The sequence below is a fragment of the Egretta garzetta genome, unplaced genomic scaffold (assembly GCF_000687185.1).
Source record: "Egretta garzetta isolate BGI_Z169 unplaced genomic scaffold, ASM68718v1 scaffold76, whole genome shotgun sequence".
In the NCBI taxonomy this organism is placed as follows: Eukaryota; Metazoa; Chordata; class Aves; order Pelecaniformes; family Ardeidae; genus Egretta; species Egretta garzetta.
Window position 1 is genome coordinate 239,876 of NW_009259859.1, and position 24,307 is coordinate 264,182.

Sequence of the window (24,307 nt, forward strand, 5' to 3'; positions counted from 1 at the left end):
ACATACCTGCTTAAGATGCCATCCTACAGTGACACAGGCCTTCTCATGACATATCTTCATCTGTGCTGTGACTGCAAGATGACATAGGTAAAGGGCGTTTCTCTTGCCTGCCTGGACCCAGCCTCTCTAATAACAGTAACCCAATTTTAGGGCCTTGAAGCAATTATTGGCAAAATATTTACTGTTAATCCTGCAAACATTTTATATAATGCTATAGGCAGCAGTCCTCTGGACACACATTCCATGGTATGCAGATCATTTTGGGACAATGACTTATTCTTAGCCTGTCAAACGCACACCGCAAACCCATCCTGCATCTGCTAAGCTAACAACCAAACTTCTGTTTCTGATGCAGAAATGCAAGTTATAGGTAATTTCATCTCTGAACTTCCTCTCTAAAAAGTTAATGGTAATACAGAATCTAAACCTTAACATAAAGATGTCATTAATATGTCTGAAATAAATTCTAAGTTTTTACATTATCTGAAGTCTTACACACATTGTGTTAGATAACTGCCAGAATGAAATTATCTTAGAGAACTGAAGAAGAGAGAAAGGAAAGGTTTGGTATCAGAGAATTTCAAGTTGACTGTCATAGCTTTCATCTAACTGAATTACATTTAATTCAAAAGATATAATTATCTGTGGTTCATACTTACAGCTGTGCTGGCATGTGCAAAGTCCCATTGGGCTCCTGTTTCTCAATGCTAGTAACAAAAATATAATGAGAAAAACAAGTTTCAGGGCATACATTCTGCCTAAGTCCACTTTCCTGCTGGCAGATAGCTACTATGACCATATCAATGTAGTAGTATCCCAGCAGCTATATGTTCATAGCAATACCTATCAATTCAACCTGTAATAGGCTCTGCAATTCTTATTCATGTTCTTATAATGACTCAGACCCACTGAAAATTTCAAGGGCATATTCAGCTATTGAGATTGAATATAAGACAAGTTGTTGACTTTGAAAAGAAACTTTGTTTTCTTGTTTCTATTGTTAAGTTCATGCTATCTACTGTACAGCTCCCTTTTTTTCTGCAGTGTGGGCTGCTAGTACAGGGGATTTGGGGATCACTTATTTCTGCTCTGATATGCAGGAATATAGCATGGACCACAGTTCAGCCCGTGTCACTTATGTGGCTTATGGTACAATCACTTCAGTGCAGACGCATGCTGCAAAATGATTTAGGAAGTAAAGCAAAGAATATTTTATCCAGTTGAATCTCCAGGAATTATTTACATCAGCAGTGCATATTTGCCTGACCTCCAGTTCATCCTGGTTACCCTTGCCTGACCTCCAGGTATCAAGCCTTCGTATGTGCATCTGTTTCCAAAGATGAGTTCTTTACAAACAGTGCTGCAAGTAAAATAACGCTTTCAGAGTAGTACACTTGTAAAAACAGTAGTACAAAGTTCTGCTGGGCATACATGTTCTTTGATGGACCCTACCCAATGGACTATTCTTGTCTCCAAGCTCCTTTTGGGTTCAGCAAAAAATGATGGCCCTATGTTTCAGTAACAAAAATTTAGTATTAACATTAGGAAGGAGTGAAGAATAATGACATAGGACTAGCATGCTTGGTAATCTCCATCACCATAGCTTTTAAAACCACATTAGACAAATTCCGGTAAAGAATCATGTAAATAAATTTGTGTGCTTATAGGTACATGAAATGATCTAGGTGACACCTTAAGGTCCCTTCTAGTTCTGTTACCTTTTCCCATTTTTGTTCATGCATGACCGGGTTTACTTCAAGGTAACAACACAGGGTAATCTAATTGGACTAAAGAAGCTGTTTTGTTACATATGAAAAGACAGTAACACCATTTTCAAAATCCATTTTGATTTATGGGGGTTTTATGGCTGATAGAAACCTGATTAGGAAAAATTAAAGTAAATCTGATGTTTCAAGACCTAAAAGAGTAACTGTATTTTTAATAGAGTAGGATACTGACTTCCATATGTTTTTCATGTTGTGTTAAATTACAGTAAATAATTCTAGTTCATTCCTTCAGGATGACCTTACAATAAAGCTATCAGATCTTAATTTTTCACAGGTAGCATTTTCATCTAGATACACATATGTACACAAACTGAAGACTATAATACACCTCATAATACAGTACAATGCAGCAATCTGGTTTAGATTGTTTCCTTACTTATGCTGGAATGGGGCAAAATTCATTAGAGGGAAAAAAAAAATCTTAGATACAAAAGTATCAAGACACTGAAGAGCTGTATTAATTTTTTTTGCCACTACAAAGGACATTAATATCACGGCCAGCTAATGTAAAGCATAAACTATCTTAGATGCTCCCTTCAGTTTCAAGTATTGCCATAGACTTCTTACAACAGTGCCAGGGTACATACAACAATAGTTAGTGCAAATTACAATACAAAACTTGTTTTATCAGTCTTCTCACTGACATCCGTAGTCATGAGAAGAGTAAATAAGTCTGCCACGATTCTGCAAGAACTAACTGCTAAAAACCTTCTGACGTGGATCTAAAGGACAGATAGCAGCAGTCTTCAGATTGCTCATAGCTTTTAGTGATGTGATAGCCACCCAGTTTAGAGTCCACCGTTGTCCTTGTAAGTGATGTACCAGCATTAATTCATTAGCATCACTGCAACATCTAGAAATTCAAGTAGCTGATCAGCATGTTACTGTGCTAGAGTTGTACAGTGGAAAAGCTTGTGCATTCTTCAAACATCTTTGAGTCAAAATTCCTGAAAGGCTTCTACCCACATGACAGAAATGACTCTTATATTCCATTTTGTGCAGAATCTTTTTTGATACATTTTTGAAGGAAAACTTAATTTGAAGGCTTCTCAAAATCTACTTCAAACAGTTACTTGAGAAAACCATTGCCAGTAACAAATGGCTGTTGTACAGAGGATGAGTTCTGATCCCTATTTCTGGATTCAGTCTTCAGATGACAGCTATCAGTTTCCCTACTGGCTGATAGACATTTGGGGAGGGGGGAGAAGCCTGGCAGACTTCTGTTAAGTTTCTGTCTCTTCCCAATGTCTTTTGTGTGGTTTTACCTACCACTTGTAGTGTAGTGCAGTGTTCCCTGAAGGTGTAGAAACATCTACCTTCCCTCCAGTTGCATCCCCAGCTATAGCGCTGTGGAGGGATTTCCAAGCAAAAGATGGCAGAAATGCTCAGGGTAAAAATAAGATCTTTGGTTGTTTAATTGAATACCAAAGAAGTAGGGAGCAAATATTACTGAACAGCTTTAAGATAAGGACTTAGAGTTGCCATTGAGAAACTCACAATCGTATTCACATATTCTCTTTCCTCATGTCTTGCTGAGGAGCTTTAGTAAATGGCATTTCTCAGATTCATATGTTCTGACGCATTCAGAAGGAAAGGACTGAGAGAGGTCAATGATCTTCCTTGAATGTAAATGAGTCTACTAAATGCTTAAAGCAATGATCAGATACCTTTATTTAATTGATCAGTCCCACTGTTTTTCACTAGTTGCTTTGTAAAAAGTTCCTGCAGACTAGTTGTGGAGAGAGCTATCCATAGTTAAATGGGACAATTCTGCCCTTAGTTTAAAAGTGATGGCTAGACAGGACTGTGAATAATCGTTAATTTATTTAGTAGATTATCACATGGCTAAAACTTTTGGTGATATGATCACAGGTTTACTCCTCTCTCACTATCAAAATATTACTATATGGTAAAATATATAAACACATAAATATAATCCAAGCTGCAATAGTTAGAGTGGTTACACTGGTTCTTTGTAAAATGGGTTATTATTTTCTCTACTGTGCACTCTCTCACTTTTTAACCAGTATGCATTGTATTTATACTTTGTCATATTTCATTTTGGCTTTGTGCTTATATCCACCTGTTCATAAATAAAGATTTCCCTGTATTTTATTTCCAACCTGTTGAAATCAATCAGGCCAGGAAGCCTAGAATATGACATTTATGTATCTTCACAGCAATCCACTTACGGTATTCATCATCAGAAACTGTTTTCAAATGCCGCTTCTCATTTATTTGATTCAATGAGCAACATGGAATCAAGTTTCATTACTCTGAAGTAGAGAAAAGTTTTTCCTCTAAAACTGGGTAGGATTCCTAAAATTCTGCATCACTCCCTTTTAAAATACTGTGTCTGCAGACATTTTGTGTTATATTCTGAAATACTAGGTCATAATTCTGTGTCAGAAGTTCAGAACCCAAAGTCATCTTGCAATTATGATGTTTGTCCACTCCTGTGCTTGTATAACTCTACTGGCTTCATGATTTATTTTATTTTTTAATTCAGATTTGCAGTAGCATGAAATCAATCATAGGAAGATGCTGGAGATGGATGAGATCTAGTTTAACTTCAGGCACATTGTAAGCTACTAAATAAATTCAGGGCGTACTGTAATGGAGACATTCTTCTCTGTTAAAAATATTGGATACAATCAAACTTAACCTTTCAGAAAAAAGGGAGACTTTATCCACTAAAGTGTTCACCGTATTATTCCATTAGTTCTAAAGATCTATTCAGTAAAGGACTATAATTGTGATTTAAGGCTGAATCCTACAAAAAGTTCCTTTATTCAGAAGACTTCTCATCTTTCCTCTAGATATAATGCTCTGGTAAGTAGAGATGTTCCAGTAAGTTTCAGATTCCTAGGAAGATTATTTCTTTATTCAAACATTTCCACTCTGAAATACTATGAAATACTATTTCAGAAAAATTGCATATATTGCAATTCATGTGAATGCAAATCGTGTTCACCCGTCTTCCAAGCAGGAACATACTGATTTTTGTAAATAGCTTTTCTTTCATGGACAACTATGTGTTAAATCCTGCTGGCTCCCTCCTTTGTGTAGGAGGGAGAAGCATCACAAATGCAGTCTTACATTAAAACAACTATAGTAGCATTAGACAGGATCCTGTTAGCACAGGAGCTGAGTATTTGATTGTATCAGCTATTGATGTTGAACATTGTAAACTCTTACTGAACAGAAATTATGTTGAGAAAGAGGAAGATAATGGGAGATAGGAGACCAAGACCTCTAAGGATCCATTTGAGCAAGTGAAACAGAATGAGAGTTGTCTAAAATATTGTTTCCCACATTTAGAGATCTTTGTGAATTATCCTGGGTGTTAGTGTGACTCAAGAATCCATTTTCTGAAGCTAACCCAGGCTGGGATATATCTATAAGGAGTGCCAAAGTTCCATTTATCTGTACCTGTCTAAAGTATAGGTGCTGATTGCAAGCTGACAAAGGCCGGAATCCGTCTTCGAAGAGTGCCAATCCTAAAACACAACATTGATTCACTCTGACATGGTTGAGTACCACAACACAAATAGGGAAGTCTCTCAAGAGTTATTTTTACTTCTTCAAAGGCAAGCATGGAAGTGTTTCATCTGTTTGATTATAAATCTGAACTGTGGAACTTCACTGGCATCAGCTGAATCTCTAGTTTGGACCAATTCAAGTATTTCATAAAAGATGCCTGATTGTTTTCTAATGGCTGAGTTACAACTCCAAGGTTGATCAAAAGCTTCTTTTCTAAATTGACCAGCTGTTTTCCAAAAATTTCCTAATAAAAGATTCCTATCATATTCTAGAATGTACTCTCCCACTTAAAAAGTACAACCATTAAAAAAGAAAAATAAGATATAGTAATGTCTTTACATAAAAAAAAAAAAAAAGTTGTTAAATCTATCAACAGGTCTTAATCAAAGGCTTTCAGTTTCTTAGGATCTTTCAGGATAGACAACAGAACATGCTTCACCTATATGGATTCAGGTGTTAGCAGTGTTTAAAGCAGATGAGCCCTTTCTTTTACCTTTCAACTTTGGCTTTAGTAGGCCCATTGTATGTCTGCAACCACATTTTGTGCTTCACAATTAGAGAATAAAAAGTTAGATGCATCTCTCAGCAAGTAAATCAAAGAACAAAAAGAGAAAGGAAGAAAAAATAAACCCTAAAACCCATGAGGGAACAAGAAGTACTCAAGTTCTTCAGTTCTTCCAACATTCTGCTGCCTTATATTACAGAATATAATGTAACAGCCAGGGAACCAACTGATAATGTTCCTAACCCAGGGTCTCTTGCCAGCAGCTTCCTGCAGGTGCAGGAAGAGATTGGTCAAAGGCTAATGCAGTCTATTCACTAATGTCGTGATTTCCTATACCTAATGCCATTGATCTCTGAGCGGTGAACATCACCTTTCCCCTGGGTGGCTTGTTGACCCAAGAGTCAGGGTTTTGTGGCTTCAATCTTAACTCTTCTGTTTGCGGTTCTCTGCTTAAACCACTGTTCTCTACAGCCTTTTGGATAACAAGCTGTGTGGTTTCCCATGGGTGTTGACACAGTCAAACTGGAATTTGGTTTTGCTTAGCTAATGTCAATTTGAAAAACTCCCAGTTAACGAGAGGTTAAAAGCCTCTGTTGGCTTTTAAGGTTGCTGTTTAGATACAGACTCTCTGTATTTGAGCCTTTCTCATAGCATAAGAGCACTAGATAACTCAGGTTCGAAGATGCCTCAGGGGGCCCTTATCTCTCAAATAAGGAACATCTTTTGTGGGGCTTTTTGGAACTGATTTGGCTTTCTATGCGTGAAAAGAAGACATCACAAGTTTATGGAAACTTTGATGCCAAATCATTAAAAGTAATAGGGCAAAAGCACTAACCAAATCCAAAAGTTAAGTTAAAAATAGGCATAAATAGGTTATGATTATGAAGATTAATAGTATTTGTATTATTGATCTTCTTGCCCACAAAATAGGAATGAGGACAGAATCATATATCTTTGTTGCAAAAGTTTCATATAGATAGAGAAAAATTACTTCACAGCTTCTCAGACTGCAAGCCATTTGAAATATAAAAATAACTGTACTACTTGTAAGATTCATAGTCCCATGTAGATCAATTCTTCCACGAGTGGTACGTGTGGAAGGTTATAGTCTAAGTCATGGCACATCAAGACCTCAATGTTTCAGAAGTCTGGTGTTCAAGTATAGTGCAATGCTTTGAAAACTTAGGAGTAAAAGTTGAGACGTTGGTAATGAGTTACTCTTATCTGCTTTATAAAATGTATTGCATCCTGCTTTCAGGTGGGTGAATGTACTTAAATAAATTACACTTCACGTTGCTTGAAAGTAATGAATGCTAATGACAGATAATGGTGTCTTGTTTCCAATTAGTACTGCCAAGAGAGCCTGAGGTTTCTAGAGCTCATGATCACCATATTTTCCAGGAACAGACTGAGAACTTTAAAATTATATAAACAAGTTTTATTTATGCTGAATGCATTTGCTGATTGTTTCCTTTCAGTTTGGCATAATGCAAAAGAACTACATCTCTCTGAAGTTCAATAACTAAATAAAAGGCCTTATGTATGTAAAACCATATTCTAGCACTCATTTTTTATAAAATTAACTCATTGTTCACTTTGATAAAAAACAGAGGAAAATGTTTGCAAATAAATGCATGTAATAGATTATAGTGAATATTCAGAAAGGTTTAAAATAGAGCAGTCTAATGGATAAGCAGTCTGGCTCACAAAATGTGAGTTTAAATCAGGCATTTCATACTAAGAAATATTGTGCTCACAGACATCAAATATGCAGTATATAACAAATCACTTCCTTTCTACAGTTGCAATACAGCTTGTTTCTTATTTTAATGGTTTCTGTATTAACTTTGTATTCTGTTTATAATGTATTTCAGTTTGAAATGTTCACTGTGCAGGAATTTTATCTCACATCCATACTGTCTGTATGACTGTGTGTTTTTTTCTCTAATAAAAACGTACAACAACTATAATGTAGCAGTGAATTTTTATCTGCTCTTGCAAGTCTTGCGTTTTGCTGGATGTTACATAGATGGTAATAGCTCAAGGCCCTACTCAGTGACCACTGAAAGCGGGACTGCTGTTGATAAATTAGTGGCCTTCACACTGGGTCCCCAAAGCACTCCTTTTAGAGCCGACCTTTGAATGCAGCCTGTTTGTTTTGTAAAATATATCAGGGAGAAATATTAGTGTCTTACCGGCTGATGGAAGATTCTGGGGTTCCCTCTCCTGTACTCCACTCACTAGTCAACACCCTCCTCTACCCAGAAAAGCAGGCACTATGCCAAAATGCTGCTGCTTAAATTGTATTACACGAGATTTTTCATACGGCTGTCTGCCAGATCTGGGCGGTATGTCATCTGTCTGTTCTGAACATTTCAAGTAATTTCTTAGGTCTAAACGATGAGCTCTGCAGATATGACTAGATACATGGTTGAACCCTGATGCTGCCAGTGCTCTAATTCACTTTACATAATCCTGTAATTTTATTTAACTGGCTACTAGAATCATGGCTAAACAGTACAGAAAGCTTAGTATGTTCAACAATAAAAGATGTATTCCTGCTTGTTTCTTGCACCACTTCAGTGGGAGGGTGTATATATTTAAATAATTACTTTTCAAGCAGCTGGATGGCTCCCATTATCCTGGAAGGTAATGCTCTGCATTGATTATGTCCTACAGAGCTTGGCTGGCATGGGAAAAATCTTTAGAAGTATTAACTTCATTTTCATTCATGTCACTCATACGTCCACTTTCTACAACTGCTTTAGCAAATGAATTTCATCTGTCTGAGATACTGACGTCAGTGTACTATCCACTCACATGAGTGACTTCTGGCTAAATTACTAAATTAATGCACAACGATTATAGTTGCATTTTCAGTTAAAAAAAAAAAAAAACCAAACAGATATTTGTAGCTGAAAACTACGAAAGCTGTGCCTAGCCAGTCAGGGGATGACATGTCCCAGATGAAAACAGCTTGACTGTCAGTTATCAGATACAGGCAATCAGTGCTCTCCAGTGAGATACAGCACATGAATTATTCTCAGAAATTATTCCAAGAATAGTAATGGATAGCTATTAAGTTCAAGAAATTAAAAATCTCATTACAGGCAATTTGTGAACAAAGAAGTCAAAGTTAGTTTAAGAAAATAATTGTCACAGATTACTTGTTTATCTCTATTGTATTTGTGAAATATTTTTACTTACACTCCACTGTCAACTAAGCTTCTCTATCAAGTGTAAACTAATATTTTTTAAATGATAATCCAATATGGAAAATTGCCTGAGCAAAAATGTTATAAATAATGCAGTGCTGAGCTGATTGCCTGCTTCTGTTCATTTTGCAAGAGTCTATCTCACACAGTGTCCAAGGAAAAAGAAGCAAAAGTGACAACAACATAAAATTAACAACAGGGAAAGTGTTACATTTTCTGTTTGGTTCAATGCAGATGGAAGAAATAAAATACAGTAGAATTCATGGAGTTTGTAAGTTTTTCTGGGCAGAGAATGATTCTTGTTATGTCTGCCTGGTACTTGATAACAGCAGTAGTTTGATCTTGAATTTGGTACCAGGTACCAAATCCACAGTGCAAACTGTAAATAGCAATAGCAGTCAAGCAAAAGTGTGAATAATTCCATTTGCATTTATTTATGTCTTAGAGGTCACATTTTCCGGGAGTCCGCTCTAGGTAATAGCTGGGGATTGCTGATTATCAGGATGTAACAATGATCTGAAGTAGTTTGGTAACATGTTAATATCACCATACAATATCATAACATAATTTTTGTTAATTAACCGAAGCAGTGAAAAAGTGGGTTTGAGCTTCTGAGTCTGATTTTCCACGCCTTGACCCTCGCTACTTTCAGTATGCATTTTATTGATTACTATATAAAATTTTCCATGTGTGTCCCATAACTGCATAAGGAAGAAGGCTGTGGAGAATCAGGTTTCTCTCTACGAGCAGTGGAAACATACTTTCTTCTTCAGGAGCAAAGCTGAAAATCTGTCTGGTTTTGGTAAAGATAAGTAGTTTACAGGTTTCACACAATATAATACAGTCAGTTTTGGGGAAAACAAACTATGCTGAGCTTGTTACTGCAGAAATGTTTGGAATTACAGGTAAATGAGATTAACACCTCTTTTGGCAGTTTAACAATAATGAATGATAAAGTGGATGGTCTTTTTTCAGACCTTATTTTGGCAAATAGAATTTCTGTCGGTGTTTGTCACATCCCTTAGGTTTACATATTTAGGACCAAATTTTTTTTATGCTCCGTAGGTAAGAAATGTGATGTGCTGTGTAATAGCTGTTATTGTCATTGATACATTCTCCTTCATATTTTTTAAATTCTCACTATCCCTGTCACTAGCTGGACTATGCTATCATGTAAAGGTGTTAAAATACTTTTCATTTTCTGTGCTCTGTTTTTATTTTGAGTTGGTTACCTATGATAATAGTGACATGGCTATCTGAATCTGTTACAGCGTGCCTGAATATTACGACTACGGTCATGGAACAAGCGAAGAGGCTTATGACAGCTACGGTAAGGTCTATTCTATCTTCAGCAAAAGTGTGAAATTGAAAGAAAAAGTCTGTCACTGACAACTCAGAAATTACTTCCACGTACTTTTCATTCTTTCTCTGCTTTTGCAAAGACCAAACAAAATGGATTTGTGTAACTTTAGGGTGAGGTTTGACTTATTGAAGTAGGACCAGAAAATTGGACGGATCAATTTTGATCAAAATTACAAAGCCATTTAATCACAGTCACAGATCAGTTTAGCAGCAACACTGAAGTTTCTGATTGGTGTCTGAATATATTTCACAGTGTTAAGTTTCAGTCTGCCTGATGTGCCAACAGTACTATGCATCTGCTACTGCCATATGCATCACTTCAACCAGCAAGTTTTTCTGAGATTTTGAAATGTAGACTTAAGCGAAGTGGACGGAGAGGGTGCTGTACCACCATGGGAACCCCCACTGCACCAAGATAAAGGAGTATTTTCTCAGCTTGTTGTTTGATATTAGTGATGTGTTTCAATAACTAGTTAGAAACTAGCCCGTCTTTTCCTATCAATATTTTTTTTTTGTACATTGTACCGTCAGTTGGCACAGTGAATCTCACTCTGACATTTTCACTGAGATAATAGAGCAAAGCTGGCTATCATCAGCTTAAAGTCTGACCCTAGTATATTCAGCAGAGATGCCATGCTTGATTTACTACTAATAGTAAAGTATAGTAAGTTTACGTGGTGATTTCCAAAGCATTGTGAAAATGAGAGCTGCTGGAAATGACGCTGCAAGTAGAAGTTGCTGTAAGGGATTATATAAGGATTGCTGCTTGAAAGAAATAATTTTATTCATGCAGCTGTGAAGCAAATGTCACTGTACTGCAAAGTTGCAGTTTCCTTCATATTTGTACAGAAATCACGAGACATTATTGAGACATGGTCAAAATGATTGCATTGCATAATCAGAAATAACTTAATCTTTTTGTGTAATCAGTACTCACAATACATTTGGATAATACAATATGCAGTCAAGCACATTTTCAGTGCCAAACAAGTAATAATAATAACCTACCCACACGAATGTGTGTGGTTCAGTTACCCTTTGTTTTGTTTCCTTTTCCAGAGGTGTGGAATAGTTTTACCAGTAGCCTGGAATAAAATTTAAAATCAAATAATATTCCAAATTGTGATTTTCCTACTTTCTGAAATCAGGCACGTTTATATGTGAATGCTTGTGCTCCTGTTGGTTCACTTCAGCAGATTAATACATTTGCTAGTTCCGTGCTCCGGAAACTTGTGCATGAACTTCCTTTATCCCAAAGTCACCATCATTTATCTGAGGAGGTAGTCTGAGTATACAGAGCTATAGACTATATGCTTAACTTCCTCACATTCTGAGTTCTTGGCACATATACTGATGTTCTCTCTCACCAGTGCGCAGTCTGGTGCCACCCTTTCTCATCCTCATGTAACTTTTATCCTAATTCTCTGTTCCCAGAGAACTGTTCCCAGTTCTCTACTTCCTTTTCAGAATGTTTTGCAAATCATTACGAATCTTAAGAATCCATCCCACTGTATAAAATCAGCTGTCCCTTCATTTTTCACCATCCTGCAGAAATCAGCACAGGCTTTTTTTCACCCCAGTTCAGTTTTACCCCTTGTTCTACCTTCCACACCAAGGCTATATTCCTCCTTTACAATTCTTTCTGGCACACTTCTGTAATTCACAATTCCCCCAAACTCTGAATAAGACCACACACAAAGGGTACATGAACACAGAACTGGTGTCTTGTGGCTGTTTTCTCTTAGATGTTTTGTGTAACAACTTGTCTTTTCACCCTTATCCCTTCTAGTATCTGAATTATCAAAAATTTACTAGCTTGGCATTTCTTTATTTTGTCCCATGCATCCTCTTGCTTCCAACTTATCTTTAGGGAGGGCTGTTCTCAATCCCAAGAAGGTTTTCTTTTATTATTTTTCATGAAGTAGATTCAACCAATCACAATGCTACTTCATACTTGTGTTTCGTTCTAAAGTATAATATAGATCTCTCCGTAGTTTGTTAAATATCATACAGCACCATAGTACTCCTATATGAGCTGCCTGCTATGACTTTTATATCTACCTGGGATCCTGAGAAGTAGAAGGTGTTTTTTGTCTCATGAGTTCTTCTATGCTCCTTTTAAAAGAGCTTCTGGAGAAGTCTGACTGGGGTCACTGTTTCCTCAGAAGTTCTTAAGGTTTATGCATCTGTGGATTGTTCATGGTAGGGTTGCAAAAATCACAGGGGTATTTCAGAGCAGAGCCCACCTGAACACCACATCATTCTCAGGAAGTTCATCTCTCTTTTGATTAGATGGAAGTACTAAACAAGAAAGGGCCTAACTTGCTTATCTGAGGCTGGGCAGGATGAATTCTTACACACCATTCACCTATGTAAAATCCACAACTTCAGTGAACTGCCTTGAATCCGTGTTCAATTTCTGGTGTGAAGGTTCCTGAGAATTCAGTCCCCTCAAATCCAGCCAAGGAACCCCCCAAGACAATAGCAAAACATCAGGTGAGAGGGGGTATATGTAAAATCCCACTATCTCCCATGACTTAGGGATGTTTCCATGAATGAAAGTTCATAGCACAGAACCCACTCATGCAGTTAGACACTTAAACTCTATTGTGTTTTCATATGCTTGCCACCCAGTCTCTCAGAAGGATCAAAGCACCCCCTGCAGCAGCCTCTGGGCACCTGGAAATACTCTAATAAGGAATTATGAGATTCCCACAAATTTTTGATAGGATCAGGATTAGGCAGCTACTGCTAGAGAATTTTGAAGATCACTGTTCTGTTCTGAGGAACATAAATTTGGGACATACGCCCAAAAATCTTGTGGATGTAGCCCTTATAGGCTTCATCAGGTGAGTGATAAAGAAATATCTTTAGTAGGCACTTTAAAACTAAATGGCCAGTCGCTTGAAGTACTGTACAATTTTAAAAAATGTAAAGCATCCTCACCTCTCATCACACACAGTAAACATTTGTGATACTTATGTCACTGAAGGCCTTGATATCTGCAGATATGAATTTAAATCTAGGAGTCTAAACTAAGGTGACAGCGTCATTTTATCTTGATGATGATGCTTATGTTTTAAAACAGAAGACATGAAATAGGATTATTTTATGAACAAAAAGTTTATATCCATTGCTGTCATTATACTTCAGTAATTTTGTCGTTTCCTTTCTGGCACTGTTGTCATCTGAAGAGGTATCTAGTGAAAACATGAATTTAATGATTTGTCTTATGAATGGGATTAATTGTACAACTAAAAATGTGCTAACTAAGAATCTTTCCTGCCCATATGTAATGCCATGCCCAAGTTCAAAAAACACCTTCACTGGACAGGACCACGGTAAAGGAAAAGCCCTTTGTAAACTGTTCACTTGGAAAATGAAAATTAAATTAAAATAAAAAACTTAATTTCTTTCCCCTTTTCCCTGTTTTTTAGTGGAACTGGCATTCTCGATACAAGTGTTGTGCAGTGTTAGGCCACTTTAGAAAGATAACAGAGATAGTATGACTTGCTAGCAAGGCACATCCAATACCTTATAAGCTATATTAATTATATCTGACCTGCCTCACATTTGTTTCATCTGAATCTCTTTTCTCCCTTGCACTGATCAGAGTACTCAAGGTTTTATTTATCAGATACTGTTTCTGTCTTAGTCCTTCCAAAGGCCGGGACTCTAGCAGATGAGCTCTGCCAATTTCTACTGCAGAAGGTTGAAGAGGCTCCTGCCTCCACTTCCAAAGGTTGAAACTGCCATAGCAAGGATGGAGGAAAGTAAAAGTGTGCCTGTAGTCAGGTGCTATAGTTCACAGCTTGGTGCATATACTGCCTTGTGTATTACCTGAAAATTATGGTCATCTATGTTTTTATGCCAGGTCATGAACTGCAGTATCTGAGAGGCCAATAGACATGGACTTCTGCTGCTACTACCAAAAAAGCAGAAACGTTAGGTAGAGGGTGAAAGAAGATGGTTAAAGTCTATAACCTCCTAAACCACCACAATGAAATTAGAATAACAGTGTCTGCCAAAGGCCTTAGGCAAGAGTTAGGAAGGTTAATCTGTACCTTGTCTCCCACACAAAGAGGGAAGACATAAGTGAACTCCACTCACACTCCTGATGCTATTCAGGAAAAGCTTGCAAGGCTGTTTACTGCATGTGCTGCCACTTTTATTCATTATTCAAATGTGTTCCATCGTCACCAAAAATTTTCAAATGTGCACATTTTCTCTAATTACCACATTTTGTAGTGCATATTCTACTCCAGTTTAGCATTAAGTCCTCACTTGTAAACAACTGGTATTTGGGTTTAGGATAATTCCATCTTTAATTAAAAATGGAGAGTGTAACTGCTTGGTATAATTCCTTTTAATGTAAGACATCATTTAAGTTGTAAAATGCTGTCACAATGATTTAACTGACTATTTCACAAATAATTCCCTGTTAATCACCCAATATGAGAGCTTTGCAGTTGTGATGACAATTAGTTTCCTAAGCAATGGTCTACAGAGACAGCACTTTATAAACAAATTCTTTATAGGCCTTTATAGGGCTAACAACTAAAAATGTACAGCAATGTTCCACTACTTTTTTATTATCTCGTTTATTTTTTAATTTTGTGTTTGTCTCAAAGAGTGTATTATCTAGTAATTCTTTTTTTAGAATAAAAATTATAGTCTCTGCTGAACAAGTAAAAGTAAAACTAAATATATAATGATGAAATATGGGGAGGAAGGAGTGTATGGAGGGCTCAAACTTCAGGAATTCTGATAAATAGGTTGATTGAAGAGTTGTTACCTTAGGAGACATAAATTCTCATACTTTATTATGAGACATAAGCATGCTCATTTCATAGAGAAACTCAAGTAACCACCATCCTAGTGTGAAACAAACCCTGTATTGATTAATCTAGGGCAGTGACAATGCCAGATGAAGCCATGCTGCAATGTATACAGAAAAATATTTGTAAATTTTGAAAAAGCACTTCTTAATTGCTCTGCAGGTGAAGATATGAGGTTTGTTCAGCTGTCAAGTCCCGGTTCCTTCCTCATTTTTAATAACAACTTTGGTATTGTAGGTCATTGGTCCTAATGTTCATTATGCTCAGGGTGCTAAGGGTTTCTTACCCTATTTTTTTCAAGCCTAGTCCCATTTAAGTCTTCAAATATAGGAAAACAAGTGTTCAGATAAGGCAGTGACTGATATGCAGATTTAAGAGACATAGGTCTGATTTTCCTCATTACAGTGTTTGACTTCACACAGCTTGTGATTAGAGGCATGATCTTTACTACTAACTAATAAAGACTTACCACTGTGTACTGTTTGTTTATTTATATCATCTGAGCATATACAATTAGTATCTAATAGAAAATACCACTGGCAACATACCAAAGAAAACTTTCTTTGGTTTCTAGGTCTTGGAACATCTTAGCGTTGATTAGGCATCTCAGAGGGAACAGGACACAGGTTGTGCCAGTGTGGTGGAGTTTTTCTGCTGTGTCTCGACAGACTACCTGGCAGGCAGGTTAGCACGTGCTGGGTGCTTCTACACTAGCATAGGACCAGGAGTGCCCTTTTGAAGCAGATTTCCCAGTTGTCTCTATTTATCACTCTTCTTTTCACATCACTGAATGGGCTCAAAGTACATGACTTTTAGTTTGGAACTAAACCAGAAGATGGACTCTCAACCATTTGTGAGAATTCAGTTCAGAGGCTCAAATGAGGGCCAGGCTGAAATGGAAAAGGTCTCTAGAAGCCATATAATGTGAACATCAGGTCCTCAGCATCAGCTGTTTCACTCTGCAGATCATTCCTATTTGCACACACTGTGTGCTTGTATTGTTATAGCACCTGAATCCTGATGCCTCCCCAGCTGTCCAGGAGGCACCTTGATACAAGTGCTGTGGTTCTGTCCCAAAAGATGCCAGTGTGCCATTTGCCTGCATGGCCACCTTTATTTTGAGGTGATTGATAGAGGCATCTCGTCTGTCTCTGAGCATGAGGAAGGTGTACGCCCAGCCCTGGGAACTCAGAAGCGCTCCCAAGTCTTCCTGTAGAGGACTCTATTTTTCTTCCACCAGAAACAGGAGTCAGTGAAGGCTTCTACTGCATATGGGCAGAAGATATACCAAATAAACTGCCCTCCTTGAATCTTCTAGTTCAGTCATTCCTACACTTACTAAGGTTATCAGTGATCCAGTTCCTACTCTGTGGGACAGAATGAACTGTTAAAAGCATTTCCTTGATTTTCTGCAAAATTTTATCAATTTTTTGATTGGAGGAATCACCTTAGCTGTCTCCCAAATAGTATTCATTCCCTTAGAAGAGATTTATGGTTTTCATAAGAGCATGATTTTGAAAGTCTGCAGGAAAAGGAGCACATTTTGAATTCAGCTATGACGGCTACTGTGGGGATGATACTAAAGTTATTACTGTTTTGTGAAATCAGTGTTTTAATTAGGCTATAATTCTTTAGAAAGTTCCATATTTAAACCAGTCACATTCTTTTAACTGACTGTATATCCTAAAACTTTTGTGCTTCAGTCATTATGCTACAACACTGAGAAAAAATCCACATGTAGCACGAGAAAAGAGTGGTTTTAATTTATAGCGACTTGTTGTGCTTCCTCTATTACTCCTGAATTATAAATAATTTTCTATGACAGAGTAAGAATAAGTAAATCATGCAAAACTTTCCTGTGTTGTATTTTAAATGGTAATTTCACTGCCTTTCACCGTGGGAACCGTAGAGTTGGAGAATCTAGGACAAAAGTCCTGTAATACTGATGTACATTTAGTGTTGACCATCTATATAGTTCCAGACGCGGTATATCACTGCACATTTATGCTGTATTACCATAAAGTAATAGAAAATTATTTTTTTACTGAAAATAAGAGAAAAATAAAACTCATTCCACGCTGTCACATTCACACTCACAGCAACACTGATAGTAGCCTGTCTCCTCCCTGTTTTGCAGTTTCCAAAACCAGTTACCTGTGTACCCTGATGCTGCTCCTTTCCTGTCTGAGGCAGATGTTCACTGCAAAAGTGAACTGAAGCCTTGTAAGATTTTTTTTTTTTTTTCCCCTCCAGTAGTCATTACTGCTCCTCTTGCTGACATTACTTAACCCACGGGGAAGGCTGGCAGTGGAGTGCACGAGCACTCCTCATCTGCTCCAGTGCTAAGTCAGCTGGAGGATTTCTGTGATTCTCCACTACCAGTTTAAGCCGGGGCAGCTCACAATACTAAAGTAGATTTGGAGTACCCATGCAGTCTGATTTGTTAGCCCTCCTGGAGAGAAGATACTGTCAAGCAGAGGGACAGTAGTTTTTTAAAAGTTACAGCTAAGTTCAGAAAATAGACTATTAAACCACAAGCTTTTCCTAGCATTTCTAGTTTTTAAGCTATATATACAATGCATAAGCATTAGGCTTAGTAAAATAAGTGGTATTTAACATGGTGTAAGTAAGCATAGCAGCTTTGAGCCTGTTTTGAAAACATTTTTATGTCTTCTGACAAGATTCCACATTTCAGATAAGAAAGGTACCATTTGTGATTTGAAAGATAGCCACATCAGCTATTCTTAATTATAAAATTATAAAATGCAGAGATATCGAGTCAGAAAATCCTGTGTATGTTGCAGGCTTTGCAGATAAGCAAGAAGAGAGCAGAAGAGTGAAAAAATAAGTAGGTGATCTCCTTAAAAAAAAAAAAAAGACAAAACCTGTTCTTGAATTTTTGTCTAAATTAATACATACTTGTCCAATCATGACACAAGAAAAGTGCAACTGTACTTTCTGTGTGGATTTATGGGGTGAAATCCTGGCTTTGTCCATGCTAGTTGAACTTTAGTCATTAGCTTGTGTAGGGCAAAGTTTCCAACCATTGTTTAGTACTCTGTGTCCACCCATCTTTTCACGGGGGGAGAAGTTTGGAGGCTCACTAGAAAGACAGCACAAATTGAACCTTCCGAAGAAAAGAATTCTAATTTTCAGTGTTCTCATTTTAGAGTTAAATGTCTGGTTTCTATTGGGTCATCTTTTCAGCACATCTATAGCACTTTTCTCTTACTGCTCAAGCAATTAATTACATCTCAGAACACCCCAGGGAGGGAGGTATTCCCATCTCATTCTACCAGTGGGGAAGCCATACCACAAAATATTAAACAATTATCCAAGGTCACTGAGCAAACAAGGCATAGAGCTACTAATCACAATTCCTGAATTCCACTTACGCTCAATCTCTAGTGCAGCATGCTCTCTCCAAATCTATGCAATATAATGACCTCGCAAAGAAGGTAGAGATTTTTTTCCTCATAGGAAAGGAAACTATTTTATTCTGAATTAAAAGCAGCTTCTATGTTTCTAATAGCACCGAAAGCTAAATGACAAATCAAATTAAACCATTATCTTAATATACAGCTGCTATATACATCTTAACTATCTAAACAGAATAGCTCTTTTTATCTCTTCCTGGCCACCTGTCCCAAAATAATTGACCAGAGATTAATAAAATTGTGACCCAAAATTGTGGGCAATATTTAGATGCTAAATAAGTTATCAGGAAGAAGGAGTGATCAGGTCTTCATTATTACAGGGAACAGGCTATGAATATAAATACAAAATTATTAGGAGATAACATATTCATATGCAAATCACATGCTGTTAATATGTATTTTTTAATTTTAAAGCATTTGTAAATATGATCTGCCTTTTAATTATCTGTATTGTTGCCCTCTTTGCATTTGTGAAAGAGTTTTATTTGATGCTGGAAAATTCCATGACAAGATCGCAGAATGCTGATTGAAGAGTAGAGAAAAAGTGCTCTGAAATGTGCTTTCTGGAATCTTGTACTAGAAGACATTTAAGCATGTGATGATAGCCACTGCTTGGGGTAGAATTTTGGGGTAGATGGACCAGTATGAATTTTTCTGTGCTTTCTGTGCTTTCAGTACTACATAGGTAAAATAGTAAGACAGAAACAACTCCATATGTATCTCGCTCTGTTATAAATGATACCATTTAGGGACCCCACATTCATAGGAACTTGGATTAAAAATACTATGACCTTTTTTTCATTCTGACTCTCCAGTAAGAAAAAAATTTTACTTAAAATTCTGTATTTAAACAGTAGATCAGAGCTACTGAGTCTACTAGCAATTGATCAAACAATAATCTTTAAAGATAGTCTCAGCTAATATATCAATAATGTCTGTAATAGATACTGGAAGTATTTATATAACTCAACGAACGCAGCAACTAAGGGTCAATCTGAATTATAAAAAGCAGTGCAAAAATGCTAATATATAATTTCAATCATAAACCAAGAGTGCTGATTGCCTGTGATAATAACAATTAATTTATGTATCCTAAAGGTGAGCTTCAAATATTGATTCATGAGGAGCGTGCAGCAAATTTAAAGAACTATCCAGGGCTGTGCTCATGACTTCACATTTCTTATCAAAGTAGCCACCAAAATATTTGCTGCACTTGTTACCGCACCCAAAGCAATCCTCATGCCCAAGCACACTCAGATTCCTCAGCTGTAAATGCTCTTATGTTTCCATCATGCTGCCATAAATTATACTTTTAATTTCTGAAAGAGAAGCATCCAATATTTCTTCTTAGCTAAGAATGGCAACATCTGAGAGACGTTGGCAATAACACCAAATTCCTGGAAAAACTGGACCCTCAGCCCTCAGTTATTAAGCTGCCTGTGTGGAAATCTTTTCAATCACAGTCTTTGACACCTGATAACACTTGGGGACAGTCAGACGTGAAAAGGACAAGGGGGCAAGAGGAACCCGCTAGAGCAGAAGGACTGGACGGCCTTAATTAAGATAAAATACGTCCAAGCTCTCTTTCCTTTCCATTTTGGCACAGTGTCTCAGAGAAAGACCAGATGCCATTGTTCTCATATGTTCTGAAACACAAGGATACTCAGCCTGGGAATTAAAAAGGCTGAAGGGTCTTTCCACCCTTCTCCTACCAAATAAGCTACCCAAATCTCTGTGTGACTACTGAGGTAGTTTATAAGGCTTCAGTCCTTTAAGACTATTCCTGACAATAGAGCTTTCCATTCTCAGGAGCCCTCCCTAATTTTGAAAGAAAAAGGGTTACCTTGGAGTACTGGAACTGAGACATGAAAGAGCAGCTTTGCACATCAGGGAACTACTGGCATTCAGATATATTTTTTTTCATTAAAAATCCCTGTAGGAAAAAACACTAATAATCTGATTTCTTTTTGTGTGTGTGTGTGGCTGCATCTTGTAATTTATTGGCATTGTGTGGTTCAGAGACTCCTTATAGCGTTGCTCCATATCAGCTTTCTTTCTCCACAATAAATATATAATCCTTTACTGCTGTATGAGTGGTAGAGGCCGGTGTCTTCCCAGTTGAAGGCTGTAATCCCCAAACTTCAATCTATGCTTTGGCTACATATTCACCTGTTAATGCAGTAGGGTCTTCCATGCAATATCAACAAGAGCTGTTAGCTGTCAAGCAGCCTCTCGTATTTTGATGATGGTATTGCCAAGTAGATATAAATAAGTTGTTACCATCATCCTTCCTCGCTACAGTTTGAAATTGAGCAAATAGGTCCACCGTCTTAGTGGAAAAAAGATCATAAGAAACTTGTACCACAAATTACATTTCTGTTCTTGTTCTGTATCAGAAGCTGGTACAGCCACAGCAGCGATTTACTTTAAGAACACTGTTAGTCAAGGAAAAACAGCTTCTTCCAATGGGTAATATAGTGTCATTTTTCACTGTACGAGTACTGCCAGAAAGACTGTACATTTCACCTTTATATGAAGGTGTTTCAGTCTGGAAGTGGGGGAGGGGACTCAAAGGGAACAAGAAATTGGTTTGTCTTTGCGTTGTACATTTAGCGAGAATTTTTACTACTTTAGTTGTTTTCATTTATATAAATAAAGCTTCTCCTTTTTTATCTAAATCTTACTTCTCCCTAAGGCCCATCTGCAAATGCAGTGACACTTCAGCAAAGGGTAACTGAAGCTGCAGCACATTTACAGCAAAATGCCATTTTTAAAGGGTGTAGTGAAACATACTGCAGAGGCAGAATTTTTAAATTCACTACATGGAAACTGATTCCCTGTAGGAATGAGAGACCTGAGGATTTAGGACTATATCATACCGGCTGCCACTTCTTCAACCCTCTAGGCAATAGCTTTCCACAGTAAACTTTGGTTTCATGTGACCATAAAACCCCTGGTATTCAACAAGAGAACATCCTGAGCAGCTCAGAGAAAAGGATAATAAATGGAATGCACCAAAAAATCACAACAGGAACATTTCTTGTTCCATAGCAAGATCAACTGCTACCAAATCTTCTCCAGAGAACATATGCTAGCCTGAGCCTCGCTTTAGCTCTCCCCAACCTTTCTTCTCAAACCCCAAGGCAATGAGATAATGAAATGTAGTTGCAGAGAAGTCATCTTGCAGAGAAGAAATAGCTTTCAGAATTTTAACAGGCTTTTTATGTTTTATATTTTCATTTTTCTGTTTTCATAGAACATTATCTTTTTACAAAAGCAATCTTTGATACCTGCTTTAACCATTCAGTATATTAGTCTAGAGTCAGCTAATTATTTTCTCACTGGCCACAAAAGTCAGGAGTGATTAGCAAAAACAAGATACCAGCAATAAAATCATGCTCATTAAAAAACAACAGGCTCATTAACTGAAATGCTTCAGTTCAGCCAAACTTTTTTTCTGTTGCCTCTGCTCACTCATGGAGTCTTTGGAATATAGGTCATTTTTTGCAGTTATAGATCTGTAGCAACATTAGATACTCCAATTAATCAGGTAAAAAAATGACAGGTATTCTGATTTTCTAAGGGGGGTATTGTGGGTTTTTTTCCTACTAAATGAAAGTGCATATATGATGAATTTCATTTATTCAGGAAGAATTTTTAAAGTCTTAGAAGTCTTTAAATATTATATATATAAAAAAGGCAGCAGAAACCTTTAAACTTCAAAGGTTAATGGCCAGAAGGAATAATTCTTTCTTACCATCAACAATGTTTTTGTTCATTTTTAAAATGAAGTTTGGACAATAAGGAGGTCAGTAGATACATAATACTTCATTTACAGTAGAATAATAGCCTGTACATTACTAATGGTTGACTTCCTTAAACCAAAACTGGAAAGAAATCTGCATAAAAAACTTTAAACACTCTTTGACAGCTCTGGTGTGGTCGGAGGGGCAAACTGGTTCCCTTGGTTTTGGGAAATACAGTTGTTTTCAGTGAAGGAGTATCTGAGATGAGGAAGTTAGTGGGCCAATAACACCTGTACCCAGAGGAGCAGATAAAAGTCATCAGAAGATAAGAGGAAGGAAAGAGGCAACCTCTCAGACCTGCATTTGGTCCCATTCACAATTCAACACGATGCCAACATGCGATAATACTCTCTGTGCCTATGCTGCTGATCAGGCCGTGAGCCTGGATCTGGTCTATGATCTAATGGCCTGACTGTCCATTCACACTCAAAATTCACTTTAATAAATGGTCTGACCTGAAGTAATCCCTACAGAGTACAAATCAGACTCTGCTCTGTGATAGCTTTGTGGAAAAAAATTGATGCTTCATCACTGGCAACATCTCCAGTCACCAGTGTTCTCTGTTGGTGACTGTCAGAGCAAAGCGTTTGCTGGAGTTCGTATTATTCCATAAGGTCTCAGGTTTTAGTTACTGCTTCTCAACTAAAACATGGTATCTGACCCAGAGCATTTTTTAAGTCCATGTTGTTTACTTTGCATTAAAAAATAGGCTATTTGCACTAATGGAATCACTGACCATGTCTCAACTGAGAAGGTGTTTTGTGAATCCACCTCTTAACTGTAGCCAAAGATGTGAGTGCTCTTTTAGTTTCAGTGCAAAGTGTGGTGTTACTGACAGCAAATATATTGTATTATAAAAGTTTTGGAAATAGTAAACAAAAAACGTAGCATCAGTACACCATTCCATACAGGTAGCTAATATGTCACCATATTGCTCAAAAATTCATTTGGAGCTTGGACTCTTAATACATGAATATAAAAAGAAAAATCCAAACAATGTTTTCCATGCTTGTGCTATGCAACAATATCACTATCATGGATTTGGAATTCTATATTATCCATAGACACATTAATCAAGACACAGAAGAGGAACAGAGGCAAAAAGAAAGTTTCACTGGGGACTCTTGTAATTTTAAGCTCATCATAACCAAATTATATGAATAAACTATTTAAGGAGAAACTGGTGAAGCTGAACTTTAGTAAGTTATCTGTAGCAACTGAGCCCAAAGCAATCATAATATGGACCTTTTACTGAACTCTTGTTCTACTCTAGAAGGCTTATTTATGAAATCTTTGCTCAAGAGGAAAATTTTGGTATCACTCTAAAAACTTGCTTTAATAAAAGAAAATCTTTTAAAAGTCTTAATGGAGATGAAGTTTTTTTTCAGTTCCTTTTTATATTTAAGGTCATCACTCCATTAATCAAGTAGCTGACTACATTTAAGGCAATGTAGTTAGCCTTCATTGAAATGTATGAGTAACACAATTTTGTTTTTTAATATTCTGATGTATTTTAATTTGCATAGAAAGTCCTAAACTCTTGTTTAGGTCATTCTGTTAAAAAGTTGAACAAAATCCTTCAAAGCTTCGAGTCAATTGCAACAGAGACACTGCTTTCAAAAAGATAGGAATCCATCACTGCTTTCTGGCAGTGACCTGACACTTGAAAGCCCAGTCTCTCCTTCCAGAATGGAATACAAGAAAAAAAGAAAAATTAACTGAGGTTGGATTCACTCTACAGGTACATCAGGAATCAGATTGAACTCGAGAATATTTCTGCTTGACTTATTAGAAAATAAATGAGAAAGTTGCAT

General features: G+C 37.0%; 1 protein-coding gene across 1 annotated transcript in view; it reads left to right on the forward strand.

Annotated features, from left to right (window-relative positions):
* KHDRBS2 (KH RNA binding domain containing, signal transduction associated 2) overlaps positions 1-24,307 on the forward strand; it is a gene marked incomplete at its 5' end in the record, with an annotated part of 238,048 nt that overhangs the window by 211,906 nt on the left and 1,835 nt on the right. Inside the window, one exon of the mRNA XM_009640019.2 lies at positions 10,322-10,380. Coding sequence (XP_009638314.1) covers positions 10,322-10,380 — 59 coding nt within the window. The remainder of the gene's footprint in view (positions 1-10,321; positions 10,381-24,307) is intronic.